Genomic DNA, 23,254 nt, shown 5'->3' with positions numbered 1-23,254 from the left:
ATAGGAACATTGATCGATGAAAATACGTACAATGGAGTACAACGCGGGAGATGATGCACTCTTGTCTAGAAGTCGCAGGACACTTGTTAATTCAGAAAAAAATGTATTTATCCAACTTAATTATTTACATGTATACGAGAGTATTTATCACTTTGTATAAATACTGTCGCAACTTTTTCGTCGCCTCCACCAGATCCGACAATAATTTTACTAAAGAACACCCTCAGATCGCGTCCTATAACATAATTTCTTTCGAGGTAACGGTGTTCGAGCGAGAAACGAGGAGAGGAGAGGACAGGACCAATACTTGGACGTAATCAAACTCAGTGGATGGCGGTGGTATGTATCGCGACTTAAGTAATGCAGCCCGGGCTCCGGTAACCCGTTCGGTCTGTGAGCGTATCGCGGCGCGTAAGAAGCGTAATATGCTTAAAAAGAAGGGTATGACGTCACGAGGAGGTGGCACGCGGCGCGTGCCGTCGGATGGGGTACGGCTGGTACGAGTTATCGTGGCTCGTGGAACAGAGACAAGAGACAAGCTGAGGAGTGTAACCGGTGCAATGTTGGAACGAAGGGAGGTAGAGCAGAAAAGCATGCGAAGGAGCCCGAAGAAGGAGTAGGACGAAGACATAACGACATTGGCGAGAGGTGAGGAAGCAGAGCGAGAGAAGGGAGGGCGGGAGAGAAGACAGGCGCCCCGAGGAGTCTCCACGACAGACAAGCAGGCAAGCAAGCAAGCAGGCAAGCAAAGCGGGCAAGAAGTCCGCACGAGTGGCTGGGGTGTCGTACAGGGGCTACGGTGGTGGGGGTGGGCGCGTGCAGCCGGCCTGCAGCTGCCTCTTTTACCATCCTCTTCCCCTCACGGTCCCTCGCCCAAATTCCCCGTACCCCTCTAGAGTTCCACACGTAGTGCCACGGGCGCAGCCGCTACCCACCACCCCTCTAGTTGGCCAACCCCTCCCGCCGGGGGCCCGGCGGGACCACAATTATAAGTAGGGGTGCTCCCGGCTTACTACCTCCAGTCGAGGGTTGCACGCCGTGGTGTAGACGCGGATACATAGTCCGTCGTTCCAGAACTTAAAGCGCACGCGTGTTCGCGCAAAGTAGAAGAGCGTTTTTAGTTGAGAGAAAGACGGACTATAGTTTACTACGCTTTATCTCCTAAGGATATCTTCTGTTCTGTCGTGTCCTAGGAGCGACAGAGATAGAAAATCAAACGAGGAAAAGAGGCGGGCGCGCGCAGACACTATATAGTCAACACGATTCGGCAAAATTCCTATACAGTCATCGTGTACACGAAACAAACCGAGATCGGACTCGCCATCTGTCGATCACGCGCTGCCAGTGTTTCGTGAGCCAGACGATGCTTATAGTGCTTCCCGAAGTGACCACAGTGTGGCGCTAGTGTTGCCTGTTAGTGGCGCGGAAACACGTTCGACGATACACACAGAGCTTTTCTAGTGGAAGTTACAACCGTACATATATATCCACACGGTGTGTATACCGAGAGAACGGAAAAAGGATAGGGATACATTTGACTGAACAGAGAGTGAGATCAAGCTGTACTCGTATACCGACATACGTACGCACACGATCGAACAGTACTTTCACAAAGGAAAATACGGGCTTACTGGCACCGGTACCGCGGGCTAAGGGGCGCATCTCTGGATCCAGTAGTAGCTCAGCTGCGGAGTAGTGCCTTTCGTGCCGGTTCTCTCTATAGTGTGTAACTTCTCCTGCTTTCCCCTTCCCCTTAACCCTACGAAAACTCTTCCCCTCTGTCGGTGTGCGAAGGCAAAAGCACATTGACTCTCCCGTTCGTCTTTGACTCGTCACACACGACGAGGGTATCCTCGCTCCACCTCCACCTTCGCCTCTCCACCACTACCCTTCTCTTCTTCCTCCTACTCTTTCCTCCATCACCACCACCACCATCGCCGACATCACTTCTCCTCTCGTGCTACTCTTGCCGGCGGTCTCCGAGGGAATATTCCTCACGGTTCGTCGACGGCCAGTCAGTGCGCGACTCGTCGTTGTTGCGACGGTTGGCGAGGAGGAGAGTGTGGTATTCGTGCCTTTTCGTGGAAAATTATGCTCGTGGCGGATCGTCGTGCTCCTCGTCGACGTAGTGGCTCGTGCGCCGCGAACGAACGCTCAACACGAGCGTAGTTGTGGAATTTTTAACATCGATCGAAGAGCTGACGGAAATAGAAAAAAAAAAGAATTAATAGAAATCGTCGAGTACACGATCTGTCTATTATATAGATACATACGCATATAAAGGCAAAGAAAGAATCTGGGGAGATATTGAAATCATCAGAAAGAGAGAGGCGTCGCCCAAAGGATCGCAAACCACCAGTGTGTTTTTCATAGATCCTACGCGCAAGAGTATTTATCCTGTACCCTGTCGGACGAAGCTGTTCTACGACTCTCGGCGTCCCACGGATAATGGAATAAAGTGTGTCACACAGTGTTCAGTGATCGCGCGTGATTTTCTTATAATTCTCGCGGCAACCGTGAATACCTCTTTGCCATCGGATATACATAAATATAAATAAATATATACCAGTATCAATTTTTTTCTGAGTGTATTATACAGTGTGCTACAGACCAGCAGAAGTGACCGCGCGAGTCATTCGCGAGTTCCCTTCGTTCCGACGACTTTATTTTTTTTCCTTTCGCTACATCTTTCCGTGAAATAGAAACCGGTCAAAGTTTTCACATCTATCGAAACGAGGATTACCTATATCGACATCTTGACGAAATCGATCAACGAAAAAACGGAAAAAATAGTGTGTGTTGGAAGGATACAGTAGCTTGTACCTCGTACGGTACAGTGGCTATGCAGCCTCGCGAAATTACGGCGAGCAGGTAACGCCGACGAGCACACCACAGCACCACGGTCCACACACCTCCGCCGAGGACGCACCGGCGGCGTGTAAACATCAAAGGAAACAACCACCAAACATGTGGACCACGATGCTCGTGTGGACGATCGCCGTCGTGCTTCTGCCAGCACCCCGAGCGGTAAGTTTAATCTTTTATTCTTTTCTCTCTTCTTCGTCGATCTCGCAGTTTACGATCGATTCTGTTACTTGAAATTTAGAAAGAAGGAAGTTTTGGAAATATTCCCTGAAAAGAGAAGAAGTTTATTTAGGCGCGAAGTGTGAAATTGGTCAAAATTTAAATACCGCCATTTCTTTCTCTTTTTCGCATTGTTCGAGAAAGATGGTCGGCGGTTTCGTGGAAATATTTCTGTTTATTTTTAGAGGCGTCCGTAGGTTGCTGTATAACGCGTTGCAAAACTCTTTTTTAAACGCACGCCGAAGTGTTTTACAACCGTCTCCTTCCGAAATATCTCGTACCTCCACATTCCGGCCTCGGAATTGTTCCTTCCGAACAATTCTCGAAACTGCAATTCTGTTGCGTGTCACATATCAATGTAACAAAGTCGAATGATAGTTCGCCGAAATTTGGATGGAGAAAAATGATCAGGATACATTAGCTTCTATTTCGCCGGCTCTTTTATCGGAGGTTGTCTTATGGTCCATCAATCATTGCTTCGGTCGATTTCATAGGAGTATTGCTTAACGCGTAATCGCCGCGCCACCTTTATATAAAACTTGTAAAATGAGTAAGATCGATCGATAACATATCTTAATATTAAAACTACCAAAATAGTCAAAATGTCATTTTTAGCGTTGATGCTTAATTTAAAAAAAAGCAACATTAGAGTAACCGAAATATATAATTTACAATACTTTATATGTATTTTATAGATTTATAACGGTCAACATCTTTTATTATATATTTTTTCATACTCTATTTGACTGTGTTGGTACAGGTTCCATATTCCGGATCGTATGCGTGAATAGTTCTAATGTTAATGAAATCGAAAGGTATCGTAAAATATCGACATGCAATACTCTGGATGAAGGAATAAAGTGGTATATACGAATGAACGAATTATTTTGTCAACGGATCTAATCCGTGTCGCGTGTTGTCAAACGGAACGGAGAGGGAGATATACGTTTGTCAACTCGGAGACACATCGTAAGCGACCTTCGTCGTCGTCGATGAATGGCGCGATGTTTTGGTTCGGAATCCAAGAGACGTTCCCGTCTGTCAAACCGGTCGTAAGCTCTCTGTTGGTATTTATGGTAAAAACGATGACACGCCATCGATGGGTGCGTTCAGAATAGAAGCTCGTCTCTATATATTTACCATCTCATTTTGGTGTTTGTGCGCGCGCGCCACTGATACGTTCTCCCGCGTCTAATTAAGTACTTGCGTAAGTGCGATCGCGGCTTATATTTATCCAGTCGACCGCTATATCTGTAAATGTGTATAAGGTTCGATCGAGCTGCAGAATGCTTTCCAATTTTAACTCACCTTCAATCTGTCTTTTCCTTCAGTCGTCCTTTTTCTCTTGTGGAAATATTCAATTTTATAAACTCAACGTAACAACGTATTTATAATACAACTTCATGGTTGCGTGTATAATAGTTTCGTTTCTTTTTCACGCACTAGTCACCACGAGTTCCAAGTGTATTCTTCCTGGGAGAGATGTTTTTTTTTCACTCTTTGCCTTTCCCTCTTTCTCGCGTAGTTCTTTGCTTGTCCCTCCCTCTAACGTCGTCCATCTTTTTCTTTCTCTGTCGGTCACATTTCCAAACCATCCGTCGAAAGAGGAGAAAACCAGTGGCAACAGAATTCGCCGGCATACAACTCTAAATCTGGATCCACTCTTTTAGAAGTGTCTAGCTTCTGTTCGTCTGCTCTCCTTGCGTCTCGTTCCACGACAGTACCCCGTCGCGTCTTACTCTCTTTTCAATAATTTCTTTCCGACCTTCGCTGCGGGCGTACCTTTGAAAATACGCGAAAGCAATCTATCATCATCTTCAAACTGGTAAAATCGAGAAATATCGAAATACGTAGTACAATGCGACGTGGGATCACGGGTGCTTAAAGGGTTCCTCTAGAAAATTGTTTAGTGACGAAATAACGCCGGTTGTATCCGTAAATAGTCGGTGGCGGCCATTCTCGTTCCGAGAATAGCGCTCCAGCGCGCCAAAAATGAGAATTCCTCATCGAGGATCGTGGTGAACCGCCTGTGTGTACGCGTTACCTCTAACCTGCTGTGTTTTACGATTCGCAATGAGAAACGTTCGCGAGGGAATATGTATTTCTTTCGTTCGATCGCGAAATCTCGTACCCGTGTATATTTTTTCTCGTTCTGGTCTTACAACTCATAAAACGCCATCTATATTCCCAGTCCGCCTCGCGAAAAGCGTGTGGAACGATCGTTTTAACGTAAACGCGATAAAAATGTCAGTCCTTTATGTTTATTTTCTCACTTGCTGACAAAAGAAAGGTGAAGGAATGTCGGTGTCACCGAGTACGAAATTCGAAGATCGCAACGGGCGTATAATGGACGCGCAGGACGGATCGTAAAACGATCCGCAGGCTCGATAGTAAGGTTAGTGCGCTCCTCTCGTTCACGCGAGACACGATATATGTATAGTTTTGCTAGGCTATACAATGTCTCGTGGGAAGGCTTTCTCGGTTGTCTGCTGATGACTCTGTGTGTGCACTTGCGCACCTGCGCGCGTATGTATGTGCGTGTTCACATAGCCGTAGGCCATTGTCCACAGTGGTCAAGAACTTTTGCTATCCGAACGACGACAAAGGACAGGGTAGAACCGGAGAAATATTGACACATCGGCTCTGTTTACACTGGATACTCTGTCGCCGAAGAAAAACCATTCCGCCCAGATTGCTCTCTGATTCACCGATCTTAACCTCTACATGTGTTTACGCCTCTCGCTAAAAGTCTTCATAGAGTGACATTGTAGGTTAGCGGACATTTTGTTACAAAGTAGCCATTGGTGGTTTTCGATCGATTTAAGCTTTTATATATGTGTTTGACGAAATACAGAAATCCTCCAGATATCTCTGGTTACATATGCAGTCGTTCCTACTCTACTCGACACATCGGGATTCGTAACGAATTTCTCGTGACTTTAGTTTAACGCGACGAGGAACAGCGGTCGGTAGCATACGTTAATACGTTTACGACTGCTTTCAGAACGCTTTCTTTTTTTCTCTTTGCATGAAAACGCCCCTCGTGTTCCACGATCGTCGAAGCTCGGCAGCACGCGTGGCGAAATGTCCATCTGCGCCTCTACCCGTCTTCTTTTCCCTCTTTTCTTACCAGCGGTTTCTCGCTCGCGTCTTGTCAAGCGAAAAAAAGCACTTTTTGCTGGGTCACTCGCGCGGATATCTCTGCTCCTCCTGGGAGACGTGCAGCACAGAAGATGAACGCGTGCGCAAAAACGAGCTTACACACGTGCTGCCCCGGCGGCGGGTTCGGTCGTTGGGCACGAGACGACCCCCGACGTGGAGTGTGTTGGCCAAGTTTGTTTGTCGCGTGTTGCGAGCAAGCTCTGAGGATTCCTTGGTTCTCTTGTATATTCTTCTGTCGTTGCCGTCAGTTCGTGGAAACGAATCGGCGTAGAGCATATAAATTCGAGTTAAAGCCCTGTTTAGATGAAGGACGCGACATCGTTTCAATTTCGTAGCGATAATGTTTAATTTAGTAGATCTATATTTCTAAAGATACGAACAGACGGTGCGAGGCAGACACACGAGGCTACTTCAAGGCGAGCCAACGATTGTTGGTTTTTTGACGAAGTCAGAAGTGCCTCATTTGCTTGTCTCGTATGACGTTAGAATACGCGAGGCAAAGAACTACGATGAGTAGTGAAGAGATGCGAGATATATTTGATCTCACCAAAAAACCGGTAATTATTGGTTCATCACACGGTAGTCTCGTCGTGAGACAGCAGGTATACGTACACTTTGCGCGGCAGCCTCGCACTGTCTGTACAGTTACAGAGTTGCTAAATCACACAGCGTCCGCAGGATGAAATTACGACGACATTGTGCCACTTAACCGCATTGAACTAAAGACGGAATCACGAAATGTTTGCCTTTTGAATCTTTGTAATCTAGTGGCGCTAGTGTACAGTTGGAATAAATCGGTGCAGCGAGAAGTATTTCGAGATTCATTAATTGGAATTAAATGACAATTGATACGCAAGAGAGACGCACTTAGGATAAGAATATCAGTAATTTGTTTCTTTAATGGAATTTTTATTGAACGAAATCCAATTTGTTTCCAGGTAAACGCCTCCGGGGTGTTCGAGTTGAGACTGAAGTCATTCGTGAACGAGTACGGAAAAGACAGTCTGGGCAAGTGCTGTTCAGGCAGCACTTCCAAGACCGGCGAGTGCTCAGGCGTTTGTAAAACCAGGTTCAGGGTCTGCTTGAAACAATATCAAGTAAAGATCGACACGACGACGCCGTGCACATACGGCGACGTCGTCACACCCGTTTTGGGCGAGAACATCGTTAATCTCAGCCCCAACGTCGCCATGCCAAGCTTCACCAATCCCATCAGATTTCCATTCGAGTTCACGTGGCCGGTAAGTGTCAATCTTTCGAAATATTAATCCTAATCTTAGCTCAATTGATAAGATAGATCGGTAAGGCTAGGTTACCCTCAATGGTAAAACATATTTATTGGTCATATGCATAAAATGCCGCTAAACAATTTACGATTACCCACATCGAAAATATCGTCATCGGTAGAACTGTAGAACAGATAGATGAAATACTGGTCGGTGTTCTTTGCCTCCGCTCCTCTGCGTTTTTGCAACTGGATGGCATTAACATATCGCGTGCGTCGCATAGAACGCGAAAAATCGTCGGTAATGTAAGCGGAACTGAAAAGTGCGACGCGTAACAAATCGAACAAAAAGTCAATTCATTATGAAAATCATCGAGCACGATCGTGTTTTTCTCACGTTCGTACGAGAATCGTCTATTAGATAAACGTTTCCCGCTCGCTACAAAGACTTCATTTCCAACAACAATCTTCCTCAACGATCGTGATTGTTCGTTTCTTCTTTTTTTTCTGCAGACACGTCACGCTAGGTAGAAAAAGGGAAGAGACTATTATAGAGGGTTTTAACGTCAGCGATCAGTGCGTGTTGTGGCGTCTTTCAGGTACAGTTAGTCGATTCTATGTTGTAACGTTGCTTCCTCGATCTCTGACGAGGAGAAACGACACCGCTACGACCGCGGCTTATAACTTTGATCCTTGTCTTAAAAAATGAACGCGCGCGAGAAATTAAGATCTCGTCGTTGACTGAAACACGAAAGGGACATGCGCGAGTTAAAAAATCTCTCGTTGTATCAGGCTGATCTTTAACTCCTATCTTTCCACATTCTGGGTAAATTAGCTGTGGCGCGAATTAACGTAGTAACCAGGTTAATTGATATTTTTATATCCTATAAAGTGATTTAAAAGTAGCGTTAACTTCAACTTTCGACACTTAGCCAAAAAATTATTAACAATCTTAAATTTTCAAGATTTTCAGTCATCTTGTCTTTTGTATCACCCTGCACAGCAGAAGTAACATACCGTTGATATACGTTACACAGTTAGCGACATTATTAGTTGTCTTATCTCTACTTGTTTTCCGACGGTACAATACCGACAGTAGAACCATTCGAAGGGGTCGTAAAGGTTGTCTTTAACCACACGCTTTTTGTTCTTCTTCTGCCGCTTCCGTCAGGGTATCGATAAGGGAAAATTGAAAAGTAAATTGGCTGATTAGCTGTCGCCTCAATTACCTCGTTCTTTAAAAGTAGACTGCTTTCCATTCTTGAAACACGAAATAAAATTGCGTAAAAATCTCACGAACATACCGCACCTGCCCATCGCACGCGTAACCGGTCGCCTCGAGTAATTAACCTCGTGGCGAAAAAATGAAACGAACCAAGAGAAAAAGAAGAATTTGTGTAAGCAGAGGAAAAATTACAGCCCCCCTTGTCCTCTTCCTACTTTCTCGCGGTCGCGACGAAAGAAAGGCAGGTCGATCAGCATTAAAAACGAACATTTCGTGGCACGGTGCGCGCGTGCACGCACAGCCGCGCGCCACGGTGCGACGAGGATGACCAAACGAATGGCAGATGGTGCGAGAACCGACAGTGCGAGCGAGACGGACGATGGCACTTGTCTCTCCCTCCTGCTGTTGCTGCTATTACTTGCTTGTTGTTGCTTCAGTAATTCCTGGCATTGGCAGAAACGGTCGATTTTTTGAAATTATAAAATAATTACAAATCGATGATATACAATTTAGATAAAAAAGCTTAATGGAAAAATATAACCAATGTTTGTCGCACTTCTATTTAATTTTTTAGACGTATTAATTTTAGAGAGAAATAAATTCCGCGGTAGTAAAACTGTCATACTTGTATTCGCAGTTATGAAAAACTTACAAGTACTTTTGACAAAATTAACGTGCTGAAGTAGACATATGATTACATCTTATTTATCTTCATCATACCTCTTTAATTATTATTTCTGTATAATATATTTAAGTACGTCTAGAGATCAGTAATTCCAGTGATAATCTACAATTTCTTTTTGCATTTCCCGTATTATTAGCTATGTATATTTGTCTCGTGTATACACGGTTTCGATGACACGTAGATAAGATACAAGATGTATCCCAGACTATGGTCGCAACATAAAATTATAATAATACAAATTCGTGGAAAGAAAGTAGCGATTGGTATGTTTTTATTCGGTTGTGCAGCAGTATCGTGAAGAAACTAGAATGCCATCAAGTTCAAACACCTTCGTTACATAAAGCGACACGTTGACGAGGCGGTGCATCACAAGCGTATTCGCTCGTTAACGCGTGCCATCGAGTAGCGTGTCTACGCCAATGTTTGCCCACCATCCCTGGTATACATCAGTTCTCTCGTTGCTGTTCGCGTACTTCTGCCTATGAGACGCACTGCAGGGCCACTGGCAGATGGCTAGGCCTTTTGTGCTTCTACACTTCCCTCGTAATCTCTCTTTCGTTCTCTCTCGCACCGTTTATACCCTGTCCTTGTTGTCTTGGAAGCTCTCTCGCGGGCAGAGTTAAATTTACTAACCCATATGGCGCCCCTCGCGCCACCTCTGCGCCAGTTCTCGTTCTCACTTCAAAAATTCGCCTTGCTCGTTCCTTTTCCTCGCTTTTCGTCGTATTTCAAACCGCTTTCTGCATCGTCTTTCACTTTTTTCTTTCACAACAGCCGTGTACGTATTTATTTATCTTCCAGAATCTTTCTACCTCTTCTGCCACTGATTTCCATTCGAAATTTGTCTACCGCGTCGTTTAACCTGCTGCTCTCTGTCTCCATCCTTTACCCCCACTATTTTCCAACAGTGGTATCGACCGATATTGCAAGCTATAAAGCGGCAAAAGGCTGTCGGTTGTAAGACAGGAACTCTTCTCGACGACGAGGAAGAAAAAAAACAGCGACGTTCTCGGAAGAGAGGCTGGCCGAAATCCTGTGTGTAGAAGCAACCTTTGAATCGGCACGGTAGTCTGTCTCTTCTTATATGTGGCGGCGGACGACGTCAGGGAAAAGGAATAGACGCCGTACGTGTAATCGCTATTTGGAGTGTCGGATTTATTTTCGTTGCGCCGGTGCGTGAGAATGGGTTTCCGTCTGGTAAAAAAAGAAGACAAGGACTCTAGCCAACAATAATCGTGAATTATTATATCCTATGTAATAATAATCTACGACTGTACCGATTATCGATGAAAAATCATATACCGTATAAAGACTAAACATTTAATTGGAAAATAGTTAACACCGTAGATGTAGCGAGCGGGAAATCTTTGCAGGTTTAAACGAATGGTCAATGAAGAATCATACACTTCCACGTTAAGACGAAGCATTTAGTGCTATGAAAGTAGTTAACAGCGTATCTTCTTCGAGCGGGAAATCCTTCGAAGTTTGAACGCACGGGTGGATCGACGTGCCGGAAACGCGCTAATTACAGGCACTGCCGGGAGTCGCGGTGCGTAGACGCAAAAGCAACAATGCATCATTAATAACGGTTAGCTGAGTGGCGTGGATAGACGAGCTTCTTTCGTTCGAAGACAGAACGAAAAGAGGAGGTGAAATAAATAAGTGTGCCTTTCCTTCGTGATTTTCCACGCCGGATTCATTCGCGAATTCCTTTCTTAATTATCCTCTGTCGGTCGATCACGAGATAAAAGGAAAAGACGGGTAAGCCTGGTGTTACCGAAAGTTGGCCAGGAAATAGCGAGGAAGAGGTTGGTTGCGCAAGCGTGTTTGTCTGAGGCACGCGTGTCTACCGTTAATTAAGAGGCTGGAAAAGACAGAAGAGGCCCCGAGCTTGATACACGTAATCGTAACCTTCGTCTGGTTGCATCAAGATCGAGAGTCGCTCTCTTCCCGCTTCTTTCTGTCGCCGTCCTTCTCGGGTTAATTGCTTTACGTTACACACTGCGTTGCAAGTCTTATTAAAACAGCGCCGGCTCGCGACAGTACAACCACTGTGCGGAATCCTCGAGGAATTCGCTTCGTTCCGTGCATTTCTCTATGTACTCGGTCTTCTTTAATATTTGCCTACATATATTTCATCTTAATTGTCACGAGTCTCTTAATTCTACACGGACACTTCCTTTTCGTTAACGTTCTTTCCCGTGATATTAATATTGTTATTCCAACGTATTTCGTTTCCTATTCTTTCGTAGTTTAACTATATAATTTAGCGTTTTAGCGGATTTCTATCGATAATTTTTCGTCACTGCGGGTAACGTAATCCTCGTTGTCGCTCGTAGCCGGACAGAGGACTCGGACAAAGATGATCGGGTCGGTTCAAAGAATCATTAAAAAAATTCCTTTCTTTCCCTTATCCTTCCTGTGTGTCCGCGGTCCACAAAGCAAGCGAGGGCTCTCGCGTATCGTACATACTCGAGGATCGTGGGTATCAACCGGCGGAGGACGTGGAGCGCAGAAAGAAAGGGAGAGAAGGACGAATGAAAGGCTCCCGCCGCGCGACCGACAGAGACGGCCAAGGATAGAGAGGAGCATAAAGGTGGCGCACACATACAAACATAGGTATATACACGTAAAGCAGCCGCGCGGAAGGTGGGGAAATGACGAAGAGAAGGTGGGGCCGAAAGAGACAGAGAATCGTGGTCCCACGGCCGAAAAGGCTGCGTGATTCGCGTCCCAGACGAAGGAACAAGCGGAGAAGGGCGTCGGATGAATGGCTGACTCGGGTGTACGCCGATACGCGGCATCCACGACGTGAAACGTTTAGCATAAATTACGTCTTAGAGACGGGGAGAGGACGCGACGTGGACTCGGACGCCAGCTGACCGGTACTCTACCCGAGTCAGCTCCACGATGCTCGGATACCGCGGCTTTTTTCTCTTATATCGCTCCGCGAGATAGGTACACCAGAGGGATTCGGTGAAAGTTTCGCAATTGTAAATACCGGTGATTTCTCGAGTCAACCGAGAAACTGTCGATTCATCGTTTATGGTACCGTCAAAGAATATCGATAAAGAATAGATAAAGAATATTAATTCTGAGATATTATAGTAACAAGCCTCTCACGTTTATTTTAAAAGCTTGGTAGCACTTGTTTGGATCATGTACATATGTCTTTGAATAACTTCTGGTATGGCATTTAGGCTTTACCTTTGTTCATTTTCATTGCCACAGTATGCAGTTTTCTGGAATAATGTTCATGGATTTGTACTGTATTCGCAGGATTAATAAAGGATAGTGTACCTATATTAAAAAGGTATATTTCTGGTAGGAAGGTCGTGTTTATTAAATTCATCCATTTGTAAGCTCAGTCATATGGTAGATGTTTGGCACATTTCTGTTTTCCTTCTGATATGACGCAAGACACGATGATAGAGATGATGAAGTTCGACGCCAGCAGATCAAACGAAGAAACGACTGCGGTGCAAACTTATTCGCTAGGGCTAGCAAGAGATTTCAAGCTGTAGAGTATCTTTAGAACCACCCGCGATTGACCTCTTTTCTACCTCGTCGCTTCCTTTCTTTCTCTATTTGCACGCCGCATATGTAATATGATCGTTTCGTGTATCTTTCGGATCGATATATATATATATATATATATCGACGAACGACAATACTTCAAATCTGAGCGAGAGCCGAATGGCGGAAAAACGCGTGGCAGGTGGCGCCTCGAGGCGGCCATTGTGTTCCGATCGTGGGAAAGTCGGCTGCTAATTAACCGTCAAAATCTAATTAGCAGAATAACTAATTAGAGCGTTACGTCGGCTAACGATTACAAACGCGCTTGAACTTATCTACAAATAGCTTACTAAGAGGCGGAGGCACGGTTACTCGAAGCGTGTCGCGGATGATGATGAAGAAGCGGTCTTTCGCTACTTAGCTGGTCGTCTTTTGCTTCTTTTACCTCTCTTGCGTCTTCGTCTTTCTTACGGCATCAGTGACTTCTTTTAGAAGGATGCTGAAAGAGCTGAACGAGAGAAGCGAGGAAGAGTGCCCTCCGTAATAATGGTAAAATGGCTTTCTGCCCGGGGGCCATCTTTTTTTGCCGGTTCGTGCACGCTGCTGGTACCGGAAAGAAAGAGAGAGTGTGTGTATATGGGCCACAAGCGTTTCTAACTTCACTCTGGTTGCGACTTGGAATAGAGAGACACGTAAACAGGTACCCACATATGTTTCTGCCTCATTCTGAAGGTACGACACGTGGTCATCGAGCAGGTACACCATCAGCTGATAGACCTGCTGTTTAAGCTTATTAACATGTCCCATGGAACGCGCGATCTGTTTACGTGGATTCGTTTCATTCCAGCCTGCTTTTCTGGCCCATTTCACTTCTTGCCGGTACATTAACAGGATCTTTTCCCCTTATAACAAGATCGCACGACCAGTTGTATACACTTCGAACGCGCTACTGTTCTTTTTTCTGCTCGTTTTTCTTTTGTTTCTACTCGTGTTTTTTTTTTTTTTTTGTCACTAGAAACTCCTCCAATTTGGTTCAGGGTGATCGTAAAACAAAAAAAAAGAAAAAATAAAAATCACGCTTATAGATCGAGCGTTTTTGCAACTGCGCTTATATTTTTTGTCAAGTATCTTTATTTTATCTGTTTTTTACTTGGCAGACTCTATCCCGCCTGGGACATTTGTTTCTATACCAGTGTATTTACGAGAATAGATTGTATCTTCATCTCTCAGTTCTAGCTTCTAGCACGTTTCACTTTTTGCTCTTCTCGATGTTTTTCCTCCTCCTCTAGTTCTATATCTTCGTTCATCTCGCGATGGTTTCCATCCGCGAGACGCGCTGAATGCATAATTCTGAACGCGACACCAACAGAGGAATCGAGTTTATGTTTGTGTTTCGATGCAATAAATCCGCGACCGATGCGATTCTATTGACCAGACGCATCGATCGCAGGAAATTCCGCTGAATAATTGAATAGATTGCGCGGGAAATAGAAACTCGGCGAACGGGTAATATCGCCGCGGTCGCTCAGTGAAATATCCATTAACAGAAGAACGCTCGCGCGAGTTAAAGAGGGACTGTGAAAGCGTGACTTTTGTTCGCATTACTCAAAACGAGGAAAGGAACGAATAAAATTATTCGGTTGGTGTAATAATTCAGTGTAACGAGTAGCGATTAAATGCACGCTCCTGTGTTCGCCTTTAAACTACTTCGACATAGTCAGCGGGGGGAGCGGAGACGTATCGTTTCCATTCGTCGATAAAAAAGGACTCGCGGAAATTGTTTCGTACTTTTGTCGACCGGTCAACGTTACGGGCTACGTAACGCGTTTAAAAAACTTCATATGCACGTTCGAGTGGGCGTGTCAATGTACTTTTCATAGGTCGTGAGCGCCTATAGGAGGCATAGCTTAAAGGCGAAGAGTCGACGCTGGCGTCGTCGCTCGTTATCCTCGGTTTCCTCTTCCTCCTTTCGACGAAGAATGGAGGCCACGAAAATTTCTCCATGCGGAAATGCCACGCTTGTCGAGCGCGAGACCACACGCTCGTCTACGCGCGCGAGACATTAAAGCGTGAATGGTTAAAAATAGAACCGCTAGGACGACCGGCTTTCTGCGATAGCTCGTTCGATGTTTTTCTCTTACACTATGCCCTTTTTATAACAACCCTTACCTAATCGATGCTTCGTCAATTAACGTTTTAACAGGCGAACTCGAGCGAACTTATCATTTGGATATGGCATTTTTGTCTTGAAACAGATTTCTCTTCGAAAAGTGTGTTAACAGGTAAATATTGGCATGAGAATGTTTATCATAAGAACTTCATTTCGCCTCCCTAGCATTTGCATATTATTATCAGGCATTAAAAGCATTTATGATTATTTAAAAAAAAGAACACAAAGTTAGTGCAACCGGTTGTAAAGATCTAGTTCGTAGCAAGGATAATCGCGCGTTTTCCCAGGAGACGACGAAAAGTCGTAGCCGACTTCCGGCTCCCTTTTCCACTATGAATCATGCTGCAACAGCAACAGTCTCAGCCTCGATACCGAATCACCGGTCGCATCTATATGCGATCGTGTACACGTTCAGGCTACCTGTTTCTTCTTTCTCGTTCGCCGCGGCCGTTTTCCGCGATGATTAATATACGTGCATATATGTACATATATGCAGCGCGACGAGATTGCAACGCTTGCGCACACTGCGTGGCGAAACTGTGCCCGCGTACGTACGAAAGAAGGACGGATGACCGAACGAGAGGAGCGCTAGACGAGGTTATTTCATCGGGACGAAGAAATAGAGAAAGAAGCCAGGGGCTAGGTATTAGGAGTAAAAGAAGTGGCTAGATGTAGTCTCGATAGTGCGAAACGAGGAAAGAACATTCTTTTTTTTTTTCGAGCGAATTGAACGGGGAAAGACGAATTACAGAGTAGAAAGAAAGGAGTCGACGTGATGGCGAGTTGTTAGAGCGAGGAAGAACGAGACGAAAGAGGAGCACGAGCAGGAGAGTCGTGTGGAGCGGAGAGAGAGAGGCGAGAGAAGGTGGAGGTATGCTGCGCAGCCGTGGGAACCAACTGCCGCGAGTGAGCGAACCTCTGTCTTTCTTTCTCTGCCTTAAGCCGGTTTCTTCGCGTTCTCTCTCCTTCACGATCGCCTCGTCCATTCTATCCTCGTTTCTCTGTCTGTCGAACACGGAACGAGCAGAGGCTGTTTCTCTTCCTTTTCATCATTCAGGTTCCTCTTCTGTGTGTGTATATATGTATATATATATATCCAGAAAAGGAATATATGACGGTGTCTCTTTTGCAGTGCCTCTTTTCCTTCCTTTTCCTTTTCTCACTTTCAACGTTACCTTACTGCTTACGGTGCACTTTTTTGCGTCTATCTTCTTTCTTTCCTCTCTTTCCTTGTTTCTTTTTCACACAATGTATGCGTATATATATGTATATATATATATATAAATATATTCATATATGTACTTGTACATATACATTTACGTACATGATGTATATGTATGTGGAAGTTCCTTTCTTTCTCTTTCTTTTCCCATATCTTTCTTCTCATTCCTTTTCATTCAAATCTTCGGTCTCTCTCTCTCTCTCTCTCTTCTTCCTATCTCCTTGTCCCTCTTTTGCTCATCTTTATATCTCGTTCCGCCGTGGCAGAACTGCTAACCGGCCACTGAACACACCCAACACATTGTTCTTAGGATGCCTACGCGAGGCTTTTTCAGGTTTTTGTCGGCTTAATTCCGATCCCCGTAATAAATTAGCGGCCGATCACGGTGGCATTTGTCTCCTCGACAATTTATTTCCTTCCCCCCGCGGCTCGGCCCCCCCTCGATTCACCGCCTCCGCGGACCGTTCGTTCCATCGTTCCTTCTTTCTGGCCTCCATTGCGCCTCGCTTTCGTCCTTGCCGCGAGAGAAAAGGGCGGTCTGCCTCTTTCAGCTTTCCTTCTCTTTTCAGACATCTACACCTTCCGTTCCATCCTCTCACCCTTTCCACCTTTTCCCTCCTGTTTTATCCCCATCGTGCTTTTCTTCTCTCTTCCATTCCTTTTTTTTTCATCGTTCCATCTCTGTTTCTCTGTGAACGAATGCGCCCCATCTCGAAGGTTCAACAGAGGACTAAGGTATACCGCGGAATTCACGCTGGAACTTTCTAACGTGTACACGCATGTGACATACCTGCGGCCCCTCTGCCTTTTCGTTCTTTTCCCGGTGACAAATTGCCTCGTGATTTTACGGGATATATATCGGGCAGAGAAATCGCCGCGGCCTTTTTTCCTACGTTGCCTGGTATTCCAGGGACTTTTGTCTACGATTTTTTGATTAAAGACCCGAAAGTGACGAAATTCTAAATGTTCGTTCTTAGCAGATCTCTATATGTAGTGTGTATATGAGTTCTGTCGAAACACTCGCCTGTTATGGTATATACATATTATTATTATATTACGAATGTGTTGCAATGCTAAGCATTCAACTTGCAATTATATCTTGCAATTCTCTTGTAAGAGAATTCGGTTATGAGTGTAAGTGAGTAAAAGCTAGATCTGTTTCAGTCGATTAATATTAGTCGTTTGTTAGCTAAGGAAGGTTTCAAACATTACATTTTACAAATCCTGGCAAAATATTACACGGTATATCACTTGCCTGCAGAGGTTTATCTCGCATTACCTACTGGGATCTCTCGACATATCAAATATTCATAGAAATGAAACCTACCCTCGATACGCGAACGTAGTTCAGTTTCACATTTAATTATCCAATCTGCATCTATCACGCCATCGAGGCATGATTCATTAGCAATTGCAGCAAAACAGTCCCCGCACAGCGGAGTATCGCGTTTCGACCAACGATCAAAAAGGTGTATACCCACGCGCCCGACGTACAAATCACCCATTCGTCAGGTGCTATCACGAATCATGGAAAAACCGGGTTAAATCGTTCTGTTTAACCTGCAGGGAAAAAGAGGCCGGGCCCGGCAGTGGGAGAGAGAAAGATAGGCGTAGGGATACACGCAAAGCGGATTTCTCACACGAGCGATGCTCGACTCGACTTACTACGCGCCAGGTCATCGGGGATCTCTGAATAATGAAATTGTTCCCAGTGCTCGCGGCACGTCCGAGTTGCCGGCTCGTTTACGCGAACAGGAACGGCAACGATGATGACAGAGAGGCCGGATATAAACATTTATTATTCACGGTGCGGCAACGACTAACGAGGTCGTGTGTAATACCAGCCGCTCCTCGACCATCTCTCTCTCTCTCTCTCTCTCTCTCTCTCTCTCTCTCTCTCTCTGTCTCGATAGTCTCTTGTCTGACTGTGTCAGGTACACACGCAGGCCGATACAGAACCATGTGTGTGGATGTGTACATACGCGTGCGTGTGACGTTAATAATTAAACGTCGCATTATCACTGCATGTACACGTACGGAGCACCGCGTGTACGGCACGTACTTATTACACAATAATGTGCCGCCGCGCCGGTGGACGAACGACAGCGGCGTGCACACGATGCGTGTGCACGAGTGCGTGTGTCGCCGCGGCGTGGGCCGTACGCTCGTCCATAGGGAGTATCGTTGCTGGATTTATGGTCGTGCGAGCGATTCGACGCCTACACCGGTGCCTTTCGCGCCCGGATTTCTACGTGCGAAATCGTTCGATTCGCGTTTGCTTCGTTAACCGTTTTCTTCTTTTGTTAGATAATTAGGTTCGAAGTGGAAGTCAACGAAGAAGTTGATACGAAGAGCGTTATCGAAGACGTTGTCATTTTCCTTACACTAAAAATAATTCGGTAAACGATAATAAGGTATTAAAAATAGCGAATCAGGTTTAGAATACTATCGGTGTGTTTGTACTCTATACACTCGCGTCGTTTCAATGTATAATTAGAAACGAAAGAAATATGTATCCCATCGACTTGTTTATTCTCAGCTCGCTAAAGACCGACGATAAACATATTTGATAAGCGATCTCTGCGCAAGTGGAAAAATATCGGACGCAAGATCGCATAGGTGAATAACGTAAAAAACCGAGGAATTTTCCGAGTTAACAGAACCTTATCGAATTCTCCGATCGACCGAATGATCAATTACAATTACTGTTCCGTTAATACGAATCAACGTAACGATCGGGTCGTGCGCGGGAATTAATAGATCGCCGGTTGCGTGTCTGCAGAGACAAACGTAATTTCTGTTACACAATACGCGGTCGCGTGTGTGGCCCGTTCTGCATGCACATACACACAAGTGTATATGTCCACTTGTAGCCGTATATATCCATAATGGATAATGCAAACAAGAGTATAACAGGTTTCCCCGGAACGACGACGACGATGGCGACGAAAGCATTCCATTAAAACGGTCTCCAGCGCGATGTGGATCGATTATTTATTTTCGAGACCAATTAACCATCCCTCGGTAATTCTTGGTCAAACGGAGCGGACGAGCACGTGCCATCGGCGGAGAAACGCTTGTCGCATGATTTATATCCGGTTGGTCGTTATAAAAGTTAACCCTCCCCTGTTCGAAGCGCCCTCGCCCTCTTCACCCTTCTTCCTTCACGGTAATTCGAAAAGCTGCAGGGAAAGAAGGGGTTCGTCGACTCGTGTACAGAGAGGGTTGAAGGTACGCGCGGCGTAACACGCTCTGTCGCGCCTCTATCTGCCCGCAACGCATGACCTCGGCTCGAGTTCCGCCAGGTTTTTAGGCACGCTTCGCCAAAGGGACACACGCACCCTTCTAATGCGTGGCAGGTGCGCACGTGACGCGATCGGCCAGTCCGCCTCTGGAACGTTTAATTTATTGTTAATTGCGTGACGCGATGGCACGCACAGCTGCCGCGCTTTTTCGCGCCGAAACGTGGACACTTGGGCTCACCGTTCTGTGTGTCGTTCGCGTATCTTTCACTTGGCTTGCTTTTGCGATCGAATCTGTCACGTTAAGTGATTTATATCGTTGTTCAACGCTCGCGTTGAACATTTGCTAATCTCGAGCACAACGACTGGCAGAATTTATTCTAACAGGTTAAGTAGAATGCAAGCAAAACAACGTAGGCTAACATATAGTTTGTGGAGGAAATGAAGTTGTAATATTATTCATTTCGAGGAAATTGTTAGTGATCGTGAGTTCTTTGATGTAGATATACCGATCTTTACACAAAGTGACGTAGATTTACACACGCCTGAGTCTCATTAAAAAAATATCTTGGATACATAGTAGAGTTTGTTACAGACTAGTTTATTAACAATAGCATGATAGGAGCCTATTTGATGAAAATGGTCCATAAGCATCAATATCATTTCCTAATTAAAGTCTTCGCTATCCTGACCGTGTTAAGTGTTCAGTGACTTACAACCAGTGGTATAAGTAACTGTATAAGTCGATAGGGGTAGCGGTTAAGATAAGTAATAGGATTAAGCTTGGCGTCTCATCGAAGTTCACCAACCTCCTCTCTGTTCCCAGGGCACATTCTCGCTGATAGTGGAGGCTTATCACGACGCAGACAACACGACACACCACTCACCCGGTAAGTAACCTTTTCTACCCTTCTCTCTCTATCTTTCGTGATTCTCTCTTCCTATTAAGCCTTCCTGAAGACTGTATCTGGTCTCTGTAGCGTTATAGGCCCCGCGTGTGCGCCTCGTATCGGCGGCACGAGTGCGCTCGCACGCGCTTCGAATGAAAAAAAATGAAAACGAAGAACGAAGGATGAAGGAGATGAAGAGAGGGGAAAAAAGAGGAGATGAAAGGAGAGGAATGGAAGAAGGAAGGAGCATGATATTTTAAAATTAGTTCTCTCTCTCTCTCTCTCTCTCTTTCTCTCTCTCTCTTTCTGTCTCTCTCTCTCTCTCTTTCTCTCTCTCTATGTATAGTTCTAAATACCGGGAAGGTTTTAGAAGGTTTGGGCATGTGCAGTCCAGCTGGGTCGTGGCCCTCGATACCACGCATCGGGTTCGAACCAGCCGAGAACCCACTTCCGGCCTCTGTGCACGACACTCACCAGAGACGTAACCTCCTTGTATACTTCCTCTTCTTCTTTTACAAAACCTCCGACACCCTTTCCGTCCTCTTCTACTTCGTACGGTTTCGATACGTTCAACCTCCGGAGGGACAGGTCTCTTCCTGAGCCGCACATTTCCGCGGACAAATATCGTTGCTTTTTTCTGAATGCTGCGGTTCCAGCTCTCGTTTAACCGGTTCTCCGTTTTTTCTTTTCGAGCTTTCGGTCGGAAGTCTTGTTTGATGATTTCACTGATGAGGAGTAGTAACGCCGGCAGAAGATATAGTTTCCTTCGTTTGCGGTTGTAATAGTTCGTGATTCGAAAAAAAATCGAATCGAATGATTGTCATTTCTTAACAAATACGTATACATATATATTTCGTTCGACTCTTGGAAACTACGTTTTCAAATAAACGCGTAGCGTATCCATCTGCTACCCTACATCATTTATTGTGTCATTTTCCAACGACAGAGTAACGTGCACGTATTTTGTTTCAACATTGTTACGATCTTCGAATTCCTACATTCCAATCTCGTTCCTATTTCAACAGAAGAAAAATAACTTGAAGGACATAATAGACTAATGTAAACAAAAGATACGGTAATTCTCGCAATTCTAGCGAACATCTGCGTTCTCTTTCCCAATTTTCATCCTCTCACCGCAAATCGTAACCGCGTTGCCAACATTCTGCCGATAGTTCCAGCTGTACTCGAGTGTTTCTTCCCCTTTGTGACTGTGTCTGTTCTCGACCCATTTTCAGTTATGTTTCCTTGCTCATTACCGCGACGCGTCCACGTGCACAAAGTGGTCGGCGCTCTCTGTTGTGTCATAGCGTACGGAGAACAGGCAGAACGAGGGAAAGAGAAGCAGCCGGAGGCGCTAGTGTTTCCTTCCTGTGTAACCGTAGCACCTAGCTTCCAGCAACGCGCCACGGTAATACGAAACCCTCTGTGGACGAGGATATGGATGTATCCTATGTGTAGCCGGGTAACCCGGGGTTCTCGTCTATCGAACTCTTCTGCGCTAGCCGATATTTTGCCGAGAAACCGCGGAAGTTTTCTATTCATATTCTTTGATGTCTCGCCGAACCTTCTTGCTTTTATATATAGTAGATCATCTCGTAGCAAATTAGAACACAAATTAAGCTTTGAGAACGAGTTGTTTAATTTCAATTTTCACCCGGTATCGTTAGATCGTGAAGTAATTATATTATGTTCGAATTAAATACTCTGAGATCGAGTGATCCAAGAGATTGAGAAACCTACATTCGTTGAAGAAGCGTATTATGTGAAAATATAGAATTCACATCTCCTCCATGTATAGAATATGAAATCTTGCTAACTGTAAAATATAGAAAGTCGAATTTTGTGAAATATAGAGCACAGAATTCTGATGATTTTTGAGTTGATTCCGCAATAGAAATAAAACTAACTGGCTCGATCGATAGTTGTATAAATCCTGGCATAGTATAACTATTGAGCGAAACGAAAGCGCGTATCCATTTACATCTCCAAGTATTGTACGACTTATCGGTGTTACCAATTACCGGAACGACTCGTCGATCCAGTGATACCCTAATTTCCTTCAATTTCCGTAGATGATCGTCGCGAGCACGCTTGAACGCGATAATCGTCGCACGGTTTCGAGACACGACATTCTCTCGTTAAAACATGTACTCCGGGAAAACATGCATGCAAATAGCCGAAAGACGAGCAAGACTGTTTATTGCTTCCGCATCCGGGGAAAGCTCAGTCAGATTGGCGAGATAAAAGCGAATTAAGCGGTCGAACGTGAGTCCCGAAATAACGAAATTCAATTACCGTCCTGGCGTGATCCTCGCACTCGATGGAAGCGTAGGTAAAGCAATGTGCTTGGGCACACACCCACACACCCACACACATACACACACACCCGCGCGAACACACGCGTATATAAGAGCCACGCATGAGAGCGTTGCACGGCCACGTATAGCTTCCGGTCTCTGGTTCATTCTAATTGCCAGCCAGACACACAGGACCTCGGGAAAGAAATTAAGCGGTCTCGCTCTTCTTACTACGCTTCAGGCCTTCTTGATCTTTTAAGTTTAGAGTGACGCGGCTAGACCAAGGGATCCGAGATATTTGCTCAATCGGATGAAAATCATTCGGTGCACTAAGAATCGTAATAGCGGTGTATACTATTTGAAGCTTCGAGAGTATTAATTAACCTAGAGGCGTTTGAATTTTCAATGATTTTTAACACAACGTTATCCAATATTAAATACGAGATATCGCTTTTTGAAATGTAGCAGTGGACTGACAGGTCAGTCTGACTACCACGATGATTCTGTTATTTGCTCTGATACATAGTATCCTTCAG

General features: G+C 45.1%; 1 protein-coding gene across 1 annotated transcript in view; it reads left to right on the top strand.

Moving 5' to 3' along the window:
• Positions 1-1,676: 1,676 nt before the first annotated feature.
• Delta (neurogenic locus protein delta) overlaps positions 1,677-23,254 on the top strand; it is a 47,811-nt gene continuing 26,233 nt past the window's right edge. The window contains exons 1-3 of the mRNA XM_033341965.2: positions 1,677-3,027; positions 7,185-7,487; positions 20,358-20,421. Of these exons, the coding sequence (XP_033197856.1) occupies positions 2,968-3,027; positions 7,185-7,487; positions 20,358-20,421 (427 nt within the window). The 5' untranslated portion in view covers positions 1,677-2,967. The remainder of the gene's footprint in view (positions 3,028-7,184; positions 7,488-20,357; positions 20,422-23,254) is intronic.

This window comes from Bombus vancouverensis, chromosome 4 (assembly GCF_051014615.1).
Source record: "Bombus vancouverensis nearcticus chromosome 4, iyBomVanc1_principal, whole genome shotgun sequence".
Classification (NCBI taxonomy): Eukaryota; Metazoa; Arthropoda; class Insecta; order Hymenoptera; family Apidae; genus Bombus; species Bombus vancouverensis.
This window is presented reverse-complemented; position numbering and strand designations above follow the sequence as displayed.